The sequence below is a fragment of the Passer montanus genome, unplaced genomic scaffold (genome assembly GCF_014805655.1).
Source record: "Passer montanus isolate IOZ18808 unplaced genomic scaffold, ASM1480565v1 scaffold93, whole genome shotgun sequence".
In the NCBI taxonomy this organism is placed as follows: domain Eukaryota; kingdom Metazoa; phylum Chordata; class Aves; order Passeriformes; family Passeridae; genus Passer; species Passer montanus.
This window is the reverse complement of record NW_024374701.1, coordinates 903,135-919,311: the sequence shown is the minus strand read 5'-3', so window position 1 is coordinate 919,311 and position 16,177 is coordinate 903,135. Positions and strand designations below refer to the sequence as shown.

Here is a 16,177-nt window from a genome sequence, read left to right as displayed (position 1 = left end):
ATGAGATGCTTTGGAGAGCTGCTCTCTCCCCCCACACCCAGCAGGTCAGGGGCATCCCAAACCTGCCCAAGCCAGACGCCGCACACAGGGCTCCTCATCCAGGAGGAACCCACCAGCTGACACCCCGGGCTCCTGAGCTCCCTGCTGGAGCAGAGCTCCCCACCCAGCACAGCAACAACCCCCTGGGAGTGTCCTCAGAGGGGGGACAGGACGCAGTGGCTGTGGGAACAAACAGGAGAACGGCGGGGACCAGGGGCTGGGAGCGCCTGCCAGCAGCCAGGAGGGATTGGGATCCACCCTGGGAGCAGGCTGGGGGACAGCAGTGACATTAAAGCAGCAGTGAGCTGATGAGAGGAGGGCTTTGCTGGGGTCTCAGCCCCAAACAGCCCTCGAGCTGGCAGGGAGCAGCCAGGGGCTCAGGGGGATCCTCTGCCCTGAGGACGGAGCCGTCTGTGGAAAGCACGAAGGGTTTTCTGTTCAGGCACAGCAGGGACACGGGCAGCCAAAACCTCTCTTGCTTCCAGTTCCTTTTTCTTTTTCATTTTGCAGTAAGAACTCAAATGTCTCAAGCAATTGTGGACTTAATCACTCCCCAAATATAACATTTTTTAAATCGAAGCAGCTGTTAAACAGCACAAGCATATGAAACCAGTAAAACTTCTATCTCTGCTTGATGTTTTACAATTTGAAAACACACACAGGAAAAGGACAATTCTGGGGGTGGTTGAGTTGTCAGGTTGTTGGGGTTTTGGTTTTGTATTTTTTTTTTTTTTTGCAAGACAATTGTTCTTGAGCCAAGGCCCCACAATACCAAGTCGGAACAGATTGCTGTGGGCAAACCTGCCCCCTCCACATCCCTCCTCAAAAGCTGCCCGCGACAGCGACAGCAACAATTCCCAGCATGAGGACATCCCCACAGCTCTCTCTTCAGCAGCACAGAAGCAGGCAGCGACCCCTGCTCACACCCCAGCACATCAACCTGTCCCCAGGTGTCCTCTGAAGCACCACCAAGATCACTTCTGCTCCCTGTGGCTGTGCAGACACATCCCCAGGCTCTGCAGCATCCCTCACACACATGCTGAGCTTCCCCGGTCTCAGCAAAAGGAAATCGCCCAAGGCTTGGGCAAAACCTTCACCAGGCCAAGGGCAAATCCCCGAGCGAGGAAGAGGAGGCATCCCACACCCGAGCCCTGCGTGGGCGACGGCCTGACCCACCTATGCACGTGACCCCGTCCGAGTGCAGCAGGAACTTGACGTGGCAGCCGCACTTGGGGCCCTGCTCGGTGTCGTCGCAGGTGTGCTGGCAGCCCCCGTTCCCGTAGTTGCAGGTCACTGTGGGAGCAAAGCACCAGCGTCACCGTGGGCCCAGCTCCTCTTCCCTGCCCACCATCCTCGTGTAGCACACAAAGCTGGCTGGAAACACCTCATCTGTACCCTCAGAGATTTCCCTCCCTCCTTCCCTTCCTTCCTCCTTCCCTCACAGGTAATTCCCAAAGCCCTTCACTTTCCCTGTGGGATCTTAGCACATGCAGGCTGCTCTGTGGTTTCTCATGTCTTCCCTCTACATATCTGCTAAATGCCACCAGTGCAGTCCAAGCAAAGGGGACTGGTGGTCTGCTTGGCCCTGACCCTGAATCCAGTGCTGCAGGGGAGGGGTGAAGCTTTCCTGAGCTTTGGAATGACACAGGAGCTTTTGGGAATCCCTGCCAGCCCTCCCCAGAGGGCAAGGTGTGCTGTTCATTTAGTTTAGGATTAAACCTGCATTTCATCAGCGATTTTACACATTTGCTGCACGCAGCAAATGAGAAACAAAATAAAAATAATTGCATAAACACACACATATCTATTTAATAACCCTGGCACTGCCAGTGGGATGCTGGCAGGAGATCAGACAGGCTGAGAGCACCACAACCCCCAGGGAGAGGATTCCTGCGCTCCTCACATGCCAATTGCACTCTCCTCGTTCACCTCCCCTTTGGAAAGTGAAACACTGGGACAAGAACAGGGGATGCTGAGCCTCTGGGACCCCCTTGAACTGCCATTTCAGCCTGGTCATGTAAGGACACAACATCCCAGAGCAAAGGGGGCTGCCAGAAGCATCGTCTGTATGGGCAACAGAGCTGAGCATGCTGAGCTTCAGGCTCGATGAACCAACTGCTACCCTGGTCAGGGCTTTGCTGCAGGGGCAGGGCGTGCCTGTGCCATGGGGACAGGGTTAGGGGGTCCCTGGGAGGTGGTATCCCCAGCCCTGCAGTGCTCCTTACGTTTGCAGTCCCGCTGGTTCTTGGTGAGCTCGAAGCCGGGGCGGCACTCGCAGGCGATGCCCCCTTTGGGGGTCTCCCGGCAGATGTGGGCACAGCCATGGTTCTTGTTCATGCAGTTCATGCCTTCTAAAGGAGGAAAGGAAGCGAAGAAATGCTCCAAAAGCTGCTGGCTCTGGTCAGCAGTGGCAGAGGGACGTCTGAGGTGGGATGGGATGGGGAGTTGATGGCAGTGGGGGAAACCTTGTCAATGAGGACCTTGTGGGGACAGGATAACCCTGGCCAGCTCCTGGCACAGAGCTCCTTGGGAAGGTGGACAAAACCACCTTCAGCCTTTGATTGCCTCCCACCTTGGGTGAGACCCTGCTCCCACATCTCTCGGTGGCTTTAAACTCCACTGAGCTGAGGAGCCAGCACCTGCATCCCTGTCCCCAGCAGGAACCACTCATTGTGGCACCAGCAGGACGGAGCAGCCAGCTCATCCCTCCTGGACACGCAAGGGATGGGACACAGGAGATGCCACTGCTCAGCTGTCCTGGCCAGGGTGACATTCCTGGGGAGCTGGAGTGACCAACACAGCTGGGAAGGGGGAAGGAGGAAAGCAAAAACACTCAGCTGGCTTTGCCAAGCAGCAGAGATAAAAATCAGCAGAGACGAAAAAATCTCTCATTTCCTCCTATTTTGGCTCAGAGATTGCTCCAGACGGCAACAATTTAGAGTTGATTCTGAGATGAAGGGCTCGGTGCTGTGCAAGACCTGGCAGGGAAGATGTGTCTCAAGGTGGTGTGAGGACCTCCAGGTCCTTCCATTTACCAGTAAGTTCCTCTGGGCATAGGATTAATGTCCCTGGCTCAGTATTGCTGTGCCTGGACAAGGGACCTGTGGGGCTTTTGCTGCAGGACATTTATCACCTCTCCCAACATGCCTGCCATAGATTCACTTCCAAATCTGCCACACCAAGAACCCAGCAGCAGCAGCTAGACCCAGGCAGGAGAGGCAGAGGCCAGAGCAGGACAGAGCTGGCTGATAAACCCAGGGATGGAGGGTGGCCCAGGGCGTGGAAGTGCTGAGCACTGACCTTCGGGGCGCTGGATGCAGGTGTGCTGGTTGTCACTGAGGAAGAAGCCCTCCCGGCAGAAGCACTCGTAGCTGCCCATCATGTTGACACAGGTCTGCTGGCAGCCACCGTTGCCCTCTGAGCACTCGTCCAGGTCTGCAGAGGGAAGGTGGCAGGGGGTGAGCACAGCTGCGTGGCACACCAAGGGGATGGGGACTGGGTGGCACACATCTGCTTCCCCCCAGCTGGAAGGAAGGGGAATGCTTGACAGGGTGGGGGATGAAGGCAAAGCACGGCAGGAATGGGTGCAGGGATCATACAGCTTGATGACCTCATTTTACAGAAGAGAACACCAGACCACAGAGAAAGGGCTTTGCCTTGTCCCAGAAAACCCAAAGCACCCAGGATGCTCATCCAGGATGCTGGCTGCAGCCGGCCCCTGCTCCCAGCCCCTCGGAGCCTGTCGCCAGCTGGGGATGCCTGCACTTCATTAGGAGGAGCTGGGAAACCTTAGCCCAGAGCAGGGATAATTACTTGTAAGGAGACTCACATCCCCTGCTCTGCTGCTCGGCTGCCCTCACACCTGTTTTGGTTTAACAAGCCAAGGCTGCAAGGGGCTGAGATGTGGCCCCATGACAGCAGCAGTGCCCTGGCCCCAGGCTGCTCCTGCTCCAGCCCTGCAAAACCTGCATTTAATGAAGCCTAACTGCCCATCGCTCTCTCTAGAGGCTTTTTGGGGACAGTGGTGGAAGCTGAACTCACCAGTGCCCTGAGGTGCCAGAGGAACCAGGATTCCGGGCTCGGGCAGAAACAAATCTGTTCTGTGGCTGCCCCTTGCCCCTCTGCCCACGGGGCTGGGTGATGGTGTCAGGCTGGGAAGCGAGGGGCCCCATGCCAAAGAAAACGTCCTGTGAACTCGAGCGTTGCAGAGCCACGGCTGAGGGGAAAACTGAGCCCTACAGCATCACCGGGAACGCCGGGAGAGCGGCTGAGCGACGGCACGGCCAGGGGCTCCCAAACAGCCCCCTCCCCACACAGCACAGCTCAGCACACACCCACAGCCCTTGCTTTTGGGTAAAAGGGATGGATAGATGGATGCCTGAGCAGTGTGGGGGCCTTGCACTGTGCCCCAACCCCTGGCAAGGCTGAGGGTTTGCTCAGAATTATCAAAGCAGGGCTGCAGGTCTAGCTGGAAGTGCCAGGCAGCAGAGCCCAGGAGCACCCCACAAACTTGCTGTCTTGGAAAGGAGGTGTTGGAAACACCCTCTCACCCACAGGGCAGTGAGGGCTGACACCTGGGCTGCAGCCAGGCATAAAGGGACATCCTCTGTGATGGCAGGAGGCTCGTGGCTTCCTCCAGTGCTCATCCCAGCCAAGCTATGTCCTGCAGATGCCAATAACCCTCCTCAAATCCTCCTGCTTAGAGCAAGGGCTTAATGTCTTGCAACTTCTCCTTCCAGCTCTGCTCAAAAATGAGGAGGCAGCCATTCAAACCCGATGGCTGAAATGAGACTCCACTTCTCTAATACCTGTTTTATTAAAGGCAACAGAGATGGGCAAAAGCCAGCAGGGCCTGTGTCAGGATGGGGGCTTGAATTCCTGTCCTGGTTCAAAAGGTTGCTCAGGATGGGCAATACAGGGGCTGGTGGTCTCTGGTGGGTACATACCCTGAGCCCTCTCCAGCTCAGCTCCTGCCCATGGCACTGGCAAAGCCTGGGCACTACACGCTGCTTTGCTCTACTTCTCTTTCTTTTGCCTCAAAGGGGATGCAGGCAGGTCGGGTCGGGATCAGAGATGAGATGCTGGGATGAGCTAAGGAAGGGCCCAAGGTAGGAGCCAGCACTCTCCCCCAGATCCCTGCCTGGCCGGCTGCTCCCCAGCCATCTCCATCCCCTCCCACCCAACTCTGTAAACACATGACGTCCAGCTTTCCTTTCTTCTTCTCGGGCTCATCCTCCCCCGGGAGAGGAAGGCAGAGCCAGCCGCCCGCCCGCGCCTCCTCCCAGCTGTGTAAATCTCCCCCCTCCCCGAGGAGGCTGCAAAGATCCCGGTGATGGTGCTTAATGCAAAGCGTATGTGTCCATAATCCCTTCCCCCTCCTCCTCCTTCCAGTGATGAGCTCATTAATGACCCCTCTGCAGACGCTAATTGGAAAATAGCATGAGCTGCAGGCAGCGGGGAGGCGGCGGCCCCGTGCCCCGCAGCTCCCACCGCGGATGCCGCGGGAGGAAGCGGGTGACGGGCGCGGGCAGCGCGATGGGCCCCGGGGCTCGGACGGGAGCCTTGGCTCCGCCGCGGCCGGATGGAGCTCGGGGCGGTGGGAAGTAGCGGGGAGGATGCACGGCCGCTCCGTAGGCAGATGCCGGGTTTGTCTTGGCCCGGGGATTATTTATCCATCCCTTCGCTGGTTCCCATCCCCACCACCATATTTGCTATTAACTCATCTATTTTGGCAGGTGCAGGGCTGACCTCAAGCACGAGCGGAGCGAGCGGCAGGGCCTGGCTGAGCCGGTCCTGCCCTCGGCAGCGGCACAGAGCTGCTGGCCTGGCTCTTGCCGTGGCAGGACAGGGCTGTGGGGAGCTTGTTCCCCACCCCACAACTCCAGTTTTGCCTCACCCCAACCCTCCCAGTCTACACAGAGTGAATTTTCCTCCCAGCATGGAGCATCCTCCCTTGGCATCACCGCGATGTAACAGGGAGCAATCCTGACCCCAGGGAACCTCTGCAGCACAGGACATGCCTGAGTGCCACCACGGCTCTACAGCAGATCTGGGGGCGTTGTGTGCTGGGAAGTGCCCACCAAGGGAAGCCAGCAGGTGGGTGCTGAGGTGCTGGAGCAGCTGAGGAGCTGTGGGGCTGACATCCCTCACCCAGGCAGTTGTGGCCGTCGTGTGCCAGGCGGAAGCCGTCGTAGCAGGTGCAGCGGTAGTTGCCCGGGATGTTGACGCACTCGTGCACGCAGCCCGCGTTGTCCTCCCGCTCACACTCGTCAACGTCTGCAGAGGAGAAGGGCAGGAGAGCTGCAGGGCTGCCCCGGGTGCTGCCCACCACGGGTGCTGCTCCCCAGCTCCAGCACCTTTGCCATCCGGGTAATTTGCCCTGGGGGCTTCTGCTCTCTCGGCCTATTCCAGCAGCTGCTCCTCAGCTCCATTTTCACCTGCAGCATCCCTCCAGAGTCTACAAAATCATCCCCACTCTCCCCAGTCTGGATGCTGGAGCCCCATCTAACCCAGTATCTCACAGCTTTCGCTTGGGAACCTCCTGGGATTTCCCAGGGTGCTGGCAGAGCAGCCCGTCTCCATGGCAAAGCCCTGCAGTGCCTGGAGCACTTTAATCCCTCTGCTATTTGTACTCGGCCCATCCTGACCCTGAACCTGCTTCCAGCTGGGAATTTTTCCCCTGCCCCAAGCCTGCTTTCCTGCTGCTGCTGCCTCAAGGAGCCCATTTTCTTTCCATTCCCTTCTCAGTTTTTTCTATATACAGATATATGCCTACACCTATATCAATATCTAGATTTACACCTACCCAAGCCTGCTTTCCTGCTGCTGCTGCCTCAAGGAGCCCATTTTCTTTCCATTTTTTCTATATATAGAAAAAGTTTTTTCTATATATAGATATAAGCCTAGCCTATATCAATATCTAGATTTACACCTTTATCTACATCTAAATTGATTTCTACACCATCTATGCACTGTTTCTATGTCTTATTTTTAAGTTTGTGTTTTAGCTGCTAACACAGTTGTGCAGCCTCAGGGTCAGAAATCCTGCAGGAAAATAAGCCCAGCTTTGTTTAAAACAAGCTCCATGGGCAGCCCCAGCCATGTCAGGACAATGGCTGCCAGCATCACCAGCAAGGACAGCCAGAGCCCTCTCTGTCCCCATGCACTGTCAACAGGCCAGGAATTTGGGGCAGAAGAGGGGAATAAAAGGTTTACAGTGGGCCAGGGTGAACAAGGGGCTGCTTTGCACGGGTCAGGGCTGACGAGCCACTGCTGGCCTCTGAGCTGCTGGGGCTGTCACCCAGCAGGACTGGCTCTGCCACTGGCGTGTCCCTACCTTTGCAGTGCTTCCCGTCCCCGGTGTAGCCGGACTTGCAGATGCACTTGTAGGACTTGGGGGTGTTCTGGCAGATGGCATCGATGTGGCAGTTGTCAGTGCCCTCCACGCACTCGTCAACATCTGCAAGAGGACACGTGAGGGAGCAAAGGGGAGAGCCTAGGAGCTCCACCCATGTCCCCACAGGAGCCACCACCCCAGGTGACAGATCCCAGCAGCCTCTGGCTCATCAAGCAGCCCTGATGATGGGCTCTGGACATGGTGAATCACTGGGTCCACTCCCAACCAGCACAACCTGTGTCCCCTCTCAGACATGTCACCCTGAGACTCCCTGGCCCTTTCATGTGTCTGATGATAGGAAATGCTGCTCCAGCACTCCTAGTCCAGGCTGGAGCCAGCCCAGGCAGAGGTAAAGGTCTCTGTCTCCAATTAGCTGTTTCCTGAGCCGACCAGGCACCCAAAAAATCGTCATCACTTTCTATTCTTAGGTGCCAAGGAATGTGCATGAATTAGCAGGGACCACGCTAAATAAATCTGGGAGCTAGGAGTGAGAAACAGGAGGGAGAACTGGGAAAACACCGGGGCTTCCACAGGGATATGGACAAAATTTGCATCGTCCCCATCCCCCTTTGCCCCTCAACCCCCTTCTCTGGGATGCAGTGCTGTGGTACCCAGGACATCACATCCAGAGCTCCACGTGCTGGCAATGGCCTCAAGCAGCAATGCCCAAGGGTTTGCTGTGACAGGAGGCCGTGGGAGTGGAGGTTTTAATGGTATTTGGGAAACAGAGCAGCCTCAAGCACGTGGAGTGGAGGTTTGTGAGCAAAAGGCTGTCCAGCTGGCTCTCACTGCTCTGGCAGGCAGGGAGATGTGGTGCCCTGGAGTGGGCACATCCCCTCCATGACTGCAGTGCCCGAGATCAGGCTGCTGAGGGGCAGGTGGGGCTGAGCATCACCCACAGCCCCCAGGTACGGGCAGGGCTCCCAGAGCAGCTCCACGTGGGGAGCATCAGCCCTGCTCCTGGAGGGATCTGCCTCCACCTCCTCTCACGGGAATAGGAAGCTTCTCACTGGGGAAGGGGGACCTGAGAGTCCCTCCAGCTTCCCTGTATCCCCTCAGGAGGAGTGTGAGGCTTCAAAGCTCTCAGCTCCCTTTAAAACACTGCTCATCAGCAGCGCCAAGAACAGAAGTGCTCCAGGAGCTCCCCAGGGACCCAAAACATCCCTGCAGGCAGCGGGTGGGCAGGCAGCCCTGCAGCCAGGGCCACAGGAACCCCAGCCCTGTGGCCACCCCGGCAGCTCTGTGGGAGATGTGAGTCACCAGGGAGGAGGAGGAGGAGGAGGAGAGCTTTGTCCCTGCATCAGGGAGGCGGCACGTGCCTGCGCATTGTATAAATATTTACAGCCCGCATTCATATTTGTTATTTGACATTAGCCATGGCCCGCGGCCACCACGACCTCCCTTGGGCCATTAATCACCAGCTGGAGGCTGACCCACCACGGTGGGGACGTCAGGGACTGCACAGGGACCAGGGCCCTGCTCCTGGCTGGCACCTACAGCAGCTGTGGCACCACGGTGCTGCGGCCACACCAGCATGGATCCCTGCCTGTGCCAGGGCACCCATGGGCCACTTGTCCCTCTGGGGAGCTGAGTGTGGCTGTTCAGCATCCCAGTGACTTCAAATCAGGCTCCTGCATCCCCCACTGCGCTCCCAGAGGAGAGGTGGTGGCACTGGAGCAGGGGGATGGGGGGGATGCCAAGCACTGGCCACAATGGGCATGGGAACTCAGCAGCAGCAAAGCTGAGGCTGACCCAAATCTACTGAATCTGCAGATCCTGGTCCCCTTCAGGTGTTCCCCCAAAGTTACAAATCACTTTGTGATGCTTTGAGTCATGGTGCCAGGGTGACAGTTTTAGGTCTGGCACCCCGGGCACCCACCCGGGCACCCAAAGAGTACAGACCATCCATCAACCCCCATCTCCTTCCCCTCAAAACGCTCAGAACATGAAGCATCCACCAGGCATAAATCACATCATTGAAACTTTCCCAGCCTTTTGCCAGGAATCTCACTTTTGGGGGAATTTTATTTCCTATTTATTTTTCCTTCTGTTCTCTCAAACTCAAGACCACAAACAACATGCATGGGGCACTGAATGCACCTCTGGCCCTCTCCCACTCACACATGTGTAGCGTCTTTTTTTTGTCTATCTTTTTTCCTTTTTCCCATCCTGTAACTTCAAAAGTTGTCTAACTTTGGAAAGATTACACAGCAGCAAAAGTACAAAAGAAAACATTATCAGTTTTCCACTCTAATTTTTCCAAAGCTAGAGTCATTCTGAAAGGTTGCAGGATTCTAAAAAAAAAAAAGAAAAAAAAAAGAAAAAAAAATAAAATAAAAACTCCAAAAAGTGTGTTTGTGGGAAGAGTGAATAAATACCCTCCTGGGCACTCCAGGAGCCGTGCTGGGATTGGCAAAGATCCCAATTTTAGAATGCTGAAATTCTGGCTCCTCAGTATCCTTCAGAAATGATGTAGTGAATTCAAGTAAAACCCTCTGAAAAACTCAGTTTTTAGCATTTTTGTCAATGCAAGCAGCATTTTCCCATGAAAGGGAAGGTTTTCTCTCAGGCCAGCCCGTTCTTCCTGCAGGAGAATTTCCTCCATCCAAAAAACTGCCTGTGGCCTCGCTGCAGGTGCTCTGAGCTGCTGCCACCATGTGAGAGGGTTCATCTCCAACACAAGTGAAGATTTAACTTTTTTTTAAATAAAAAACCCTTACTGATGCTCCTGTCCCTGTTTGCCCTCAGCAGTTCCTCGCTGGGGTGTGCCCTGCTTGTCCCCCTACTCCAGGGGTCCTGCTCCATTCCAGGTCCCAAATCCAGGTGGGATTTTTGGAGGGTTTCCCAATCCCCCTGCAAACCCATACCCCTACACCCCCTCCACTTCTCCCTTCCCCAGATAATCAAAACCCACCGTTTTTCACCCCAAACTGCCTGAAAGGAGCCCAAACCGGGCGGCGCAGATGGGCACGCCTCAAACAGGCAATTCTGCACCGGGAATCTGCTTTGGATGAAGACGTTGGGTCTCGCTGGGGACCGCATCTCCCCGGGGCCCACCGGGGCTCCTCGGAGGGCAGCAGCATCCCCGGCGGGGCAGCGGGGCAGGGCAGGAGGTTGCGGCTCGCCCCGCGCCTCGGGCCATGTTTTTTATTCCGTTGTGGGTGGGATTTTCCAGCGCTGGCTGTTGGGCCCCGTTCCGCTCCAGCTGCAGCTTTATTCTCCATTTCAAAGGCAGCGGAGGCAGACGGTTTCAACGCCACTGCCATTTCGAGCGTGCCAAAAGCGGGGGGACCGCCACCTCCCCGGTGGCACCCAAGGGAGCCCAGGGGCTTTGGCACCTCTGTGCCCTGCGGTGTCACTCCCGACAGCGGGTACGGGCAGAAAGCAGCAGCTCGTATATTTTTAGAGCCTGGATTCAGGCTCTTTCCTCACTTCCTTATGTTGTTTAAAAAAAAAAAAATTAAATAATAAAATATGGTTTTAGCCCTAGGCCAAAAGTTCTAATAAATATGAGGAGGGGGGGTGAGACAGGACAGCGAAAACTGGCCTGAAAAATCCTAAACAAACAAACCCACTATCCTTTTTCACCTCTTCTGCAAGTGCTTCAGCTTTTTCTACAAATTAATTTTATTCTTTGTTTTTATATAGGCATATATATTAACAGCCTGTCTGTATGGGGATGTGTGTGTAGCTGTTGGCAGACATGCGGAGTTTCCACTCGGCCTTAATGCCAAATTAAAGCTTTATAACTTCAGTAGCTCCTTTTACCAGGGTATTAATAACCACCTCAGACACTGTGGTGCAGTTTATTAATCATTTGTTCGTCCAGGGAGCTTGCAGGGGTGACTCGTGCTGCACCACAGCAGGACTGGCTCAGGGCACGGCCACGGGCACTGGCAGCCCCTGGGAGGGGATGTGGGCCAGGAGAGGGAGGAGATGCTCTGCAGGGCAGCCTTCCGTGCTAAACAAGTGTCATCTGCACTCAGAGCTCCTGACTCAGGGGCTGGGTGATGTCCTGCTGCCAGGATGGGGGTCCCTGTGCTCAGGATGGCTCAGAGGGGATGTCTGCATCTCACCCTGCAATGCAGACCCCTGCACAGCCCCGTGCCCTGCACATCCACCCAGCTTTCCCAAAAGCAGGTGGGACACAGGGGGTGCAGCCCCAGCCCTTGGCCCTGTGCAATGATGGAGTACAGGAGGAGGAAGAACCACAAATCACAGCGAGGACCTGGGGCCATTCCCAGCCTGGTGACCCTCCTGCCCAATGCCCAGACCCTGCCCTATAACCCTCACCATGGGTTTTGCTTCCCCAAAGCTGTTAATGACCCAAAAAAGAGCTTTTTTATCCCCCTCACTTATGCTTGCCACTGCCAAGAGGGCAGAGCCAGGCTGAGCTGTCCATCCTCTGCAGCAGCCCAGGTCACCCTGATGGATCCCAGCTCCACCACCATTCCCTGGGTAGGAAATGTTCCCTCCACCTCCATCCCACCTCCTTGTGCCAACCCTGGACACTTCAACCCAATTCCATCAAATCCCACAGAGGGCTTGGTGCTCCACACCAGCAGCCTGTTCATCTCCCCATGGAAATGTCATTGCTGTTGTTGTTCCTTTGACTTTTTGGACTGACCCAGCCTTGCCTTAAAAAATGTGTTTGTTTTTTGCTCTGGGAGCAACAATCTCAAGATCTCCAGCGGGGACACAGCCTCTCCAAAACACAGCCAGGCATCCTCCAGTGCTGCCAGACAGAGCAAACTTTATTTGCCATCCCAGGCTTCTCCTAAAGCCTCTCAGGGGACTTAGAATTTTGAAAGGGAAGGCTAAGGTCAATCATGCATACTATTTTCCTAAACTGAGTACTCTGGTGTGGCTGCCTGCGAAGGAAAAAAACCTATATAAAAATAAAAGACAAGAACCCCCAAACTCCTGAGCAGTTTGGAGAGAGCAATACATGGGCACTGGAAGACTCAAGGTGTCTGAATATTTATACTCCAGTTGGCAGTTACAAAAAAACTCTTCTTCCCTCCTTCCTACCCACCCCCTCCCCTTTTTTAATCTCGGTACAGGCATGTTAGACGTCCTCAGTCAAAGATCTCCTTTGAACTGTGTATGTGAAATGTTTACAGTTTTACATTTCATATTTCAGCGGGGCGGAGGGGACAGGCACAACAGTCACACACTGTGAATGCTGGAGAGGTAGGAAGGCAGAGGCCAAGGGGGAGGAGGTTTGGCTGCAGTGGGAGGGGAATCAAACAGCATCTCCACGCTGCAATTGGAAAATTTTAGACTCCTTAAAAAAATACAGAAAAATAATCCCTGGCGGTGTGGGCTTTGCAGGTGCATCGCAGCACACGTGGGACAGTGGCCAGGAGGGCTGGTGTCACCATCAACCAGCCAGTGCCAGTGGGCTGGGCTGAGGCTGTCGTCCCCCCCAGGACCCTGAGCTGGGGTCGTGGGAATGCCAGGGGCTGCAAACCGGGGTGCTGGGGTCTCCCAGGGATGGGGAGATGCTGCCTCTCCCTCCTGGCCCCACAGCCCAGCAGCATCAGGGGATGTGTAACCAGCTGCAGGGGAAAGTGGCAAACCCTGGGATGTGCTCCCAGTGATGAGGGTGCTGCCAGAGGGGCTGGCACTGCCCAGGAGGGCTCAGAGCTGCCAGGCCCTGGGCTCTCCCAGCACCAGGGAGGGACTGATGCTGGCAGACAGCAGGCAAGGGCACTGCTCCACCAAGAGCAGGAGCTCAGGACAAACTCTTCTGTCTGGAAGGCTGTGGACGGACTGACAGACAAGAGGTTGGGGCTGGGGGTGACATTATGTACCCAAAACCCAGAGGGGTGGTGGGCACAGCAGCACGTGGGCAGCTTGGCCTGCGGACTGCAGATGTGTCAGGAGCCTCCCCATGGTTATTTAGATTTATACTGCCAGTTCTCCTCCTGAAAGCTTCCTAGCCCTAAGCTGACTCCACAGCCAGCCAGGTCCACTGGCAGACACCCTCCAGGCCCAGCAGCCAGCTCTCTAAATCCTTCCTTCCCCACAGACTAAACTTTCTGGGGTAACTCAGTACAAGAAATGAGCTGGCAAGCCCGACCCACGACACAATGTTATCCCATCAAGAAAAGAGAGATGGGACAGGAGCCCTTCCCAGCCTGTGAGTCACCTGGCAAGGGTGGCTGTCCCTCAAAAGGGCAAAGGTTTCGGGGTGATGTGTGCCCCATCCTTGGCGTGTCACCTGCCACACACACCTGATGCTTTTGAGAAACGTCCCAGGCACACAGAGCGGGTTCAAAGAGCTCAGTGACAGTCAGAAAACCCAGGAGACAGCAGGTTCTGAGGAGAGGCACATCTCGTACCTGCCGTCAGTGATGCCTACGAGTTCAGCCTCATCCAAAAACGACCACCAGCACCAGGCCCACCCCTGCCCAGAGTCATCGCAGCCCCCCAGACACCAACCTTTGCCTCTCTGCAGACACGTCCCCTCCCCAGCCCACAGAAGCCCCAGCTGCAGCCTCAGGGATCAGCTCTCCAAGCTGGGCACCCGGGAGGAGCCAGCGCTGTCCCGGGCGCACGGCGGGCGATGAAGGCACGATGGAGCTCACCTCTCTCCACCCCCACTCCACCCCTCTCCTTCCCTGAAGGGATCTGTCAAGTCTCTGCACGATGGAATTTCACTTTGCTATTTTAATGCAATTCTGGCTCAGGCTTAAATGGAACTGGAAACCAAAAGGCCTTAATAAATAAATATTATGATAAGAAATGAAAGCAATGCATACACTCAAGATAATTTGAGGGGGGATAAAAACCTAAGCATTCCTTTCTGTGCCTAAATCATAAAGCTTTCTGTGAAGCTGGACGCCTTCTCACCAAACCTTTGCCCTGGAAAATCTCTCCTGCTTGCCCAGGCTGCCCTCCGGAGAAGTCGCCTATTGTTTTAGAAACACTTTGAGCCAGATAAGACAATAGCCTTGAAATTCCTTCTAACTTTGTCGGTGACAGGGCTCGGGAGACCACGCGCGTGGCTGGAACCCTCCTCAGAGAGCTCTTTCGTTGTAGCCTGCGCTCCGAGGTTCATTCACACACATTTCATCTCACCGTCCGCACAAACAGCGCGGCTGCCACAACGGCACAGCCACAGAAACCTTGCATGCTACGGAAAGAAAAAGAGAAAACCCGACACATTGCACAGATAGCCAAGGAGAAATGAAGAATGAAGGAGAAAACCCCCTTTGAGACAGCCAACAGGATCATGTGTAGGGCTGTGTGTGCTGCATGCGCGCTCCGGCGCGCGTGTAGAGAAAAAATCTGAGCTAAATATAGAGGTGCTGTAGAAAAGCGAAGGTATAGATAGTCCATACATAAAGCTCCGTGTGTACGTCTGGGAAGGGGAGGCTCTGCCTCAACACGGGAGTTGTGAAACAGAAAAGCCCAGAGTTGATAAGGATGGGACATACCTCTCTCTCCACGAGATAGGGAAAGAGCTCCCTTAATTTTCAGGCTTAGCTGTGCTCAGCTACCTGAAGTTTCCCAACATCTGAGACTCCCCCGTGCCCATGTGAAGTCCCCGAGCACAGACGCAGCCTCCCGGCGTTATCAACGCCTGCTCCGCCATCCCTGCCCTCCAGCCCAGCCCGGAGCAGCCTCCTCGCCCACACTGCTGCCCTGGGAGCCCCACTCACAGACACAAAACCAGCAGAGCCCCCCAAGCCTCTCCAAACAGCCACATTTTGCCTGTGATGGATGCAGACTTGCCTGCCCACCCCAGTTTTCTGCCCCTGCACCCCCTGCCTTGAGATAAAGAGTCCAAACCAAAAGAACTAAAGTCTAAGAAACGCAACTCATCAAAGAGTTTACAAACCCAACCCCAGTTCCAAGGCAGTAGGCGAGAATATCTGCAAGCGACATTTAAAATCCCCTCCACTGTTTGTTGTTACTGCTGCTGCCTTCTCCAGCCTGCACTTAAACCCCAGCTCTAACGAGGAGATCCGGCTGCCCAATCCACACATCAAACAGCAAACCTTCGAGCAGGGAAGATTTTCTCTTACCTTGACTGGCTTTATTTGCCAGCGTGTTTCCAGAGTGGAGGAGAAAGAAAAGGATGGAAAATCCAGCAATCTGCAAAGCTCCCATTGCAATCCCAGTCTGCAGGGAGGAGCGGGGGCAAGAAGGGGGATTTCTAGTGCTTTAAAGGAAACAAGGGGCTGAGCATGCGAAGGAAAATCAAAGGGAGGAAGGGGCTCTCTCCTTGCCGTGTGTGAGACAGAGGGAGGGAAGGGAACTGAACTGATGGAAAAAGCTGCTCTGGGTTCAGTTTGGGGCTCTTGGTGTTGCTGAAGAGGAGAGAGCGAGGGAGGGAGACCCAGGGCAGTTGGAGGAAAGTGGACTCTATCGCCCTCTCTCTGGCGGCTGCTCTGATCCCTTCTCCTCCTTTTTTTTCCCCTTAAATAATCCCAGCCAATTCCAGTTTTGCAAGAGCAGCAGCAGCAGGAGCAGGAGCAGCAGTGCTGGAGGGGGGAAGCAGGCGCCTTGCCCTGGTGCTGGGGACCTGGGAAAGGGGAGTGGAAAGGAGAGCCCCATCCAAGCAACGCCCTTTTTCTCTCTCCCAGCCTTTCTTTCTTTCTTTCTATTTGGCTTTGGTTACTCCTTCACGGCTCCCCCCCTCGCACCCCCAAGGCTGGGCTTTGCCTGCAGGAATTTACAGTCTGCGCTGAAGGAGAAGGGCCAGTAGCCATGGAGACTGCTTCCCTGGGA

At 55.4% G+C, this 16,177-nt stretch overlaps 1 protein-coding gene across 3 annotated transcripts in view; it reads right to left on the bottom strand.

Annotated features, from left to right (window-relative positions):
• The window catches only part of SCUBE3 (signal peptide, CUB domain and EGF like domain containing 3), a 28,738-nt gene extending 12,932 nt beyond the window's left edge, over positions 1–15,806 (bottom strand). For all 3 annotated transcript variants that reach the window (XM_039695813.1, XM_039695814.1, XM_039695815.1), the window contains exons 1-6: positions 15,472–15,806; positions 7,376–7,498; positions 6,190–6,315; positions 3,340–3,474; positions 2,265–2,390; positions 1,216–1,332 (exon numbers count right to left, since the gene is read on the bottom strand). In XM_039695813.1, the coding sequence (XP_039551747.1) occupies positions 1,216–1,332; positions 2,265–2,390; positions 3,340–3,474; positions 6,190–6,315; positions 7,376–7,498; positions 15,472–15,556 (712 nt within the window). In that variant the 5' untranslated portion in view covers positions 15,557–15,806. The remainder of the gene's footprint in view (positions 1–1,215; positions 1,333–2,264; positions 2,391–3,339; positions 3,475–6,189; positions 6,316–7,375; positions 7,499–15,471) is intronic.
• Positions 15,807–16,177: the final 371 nt, after the last annotated feature.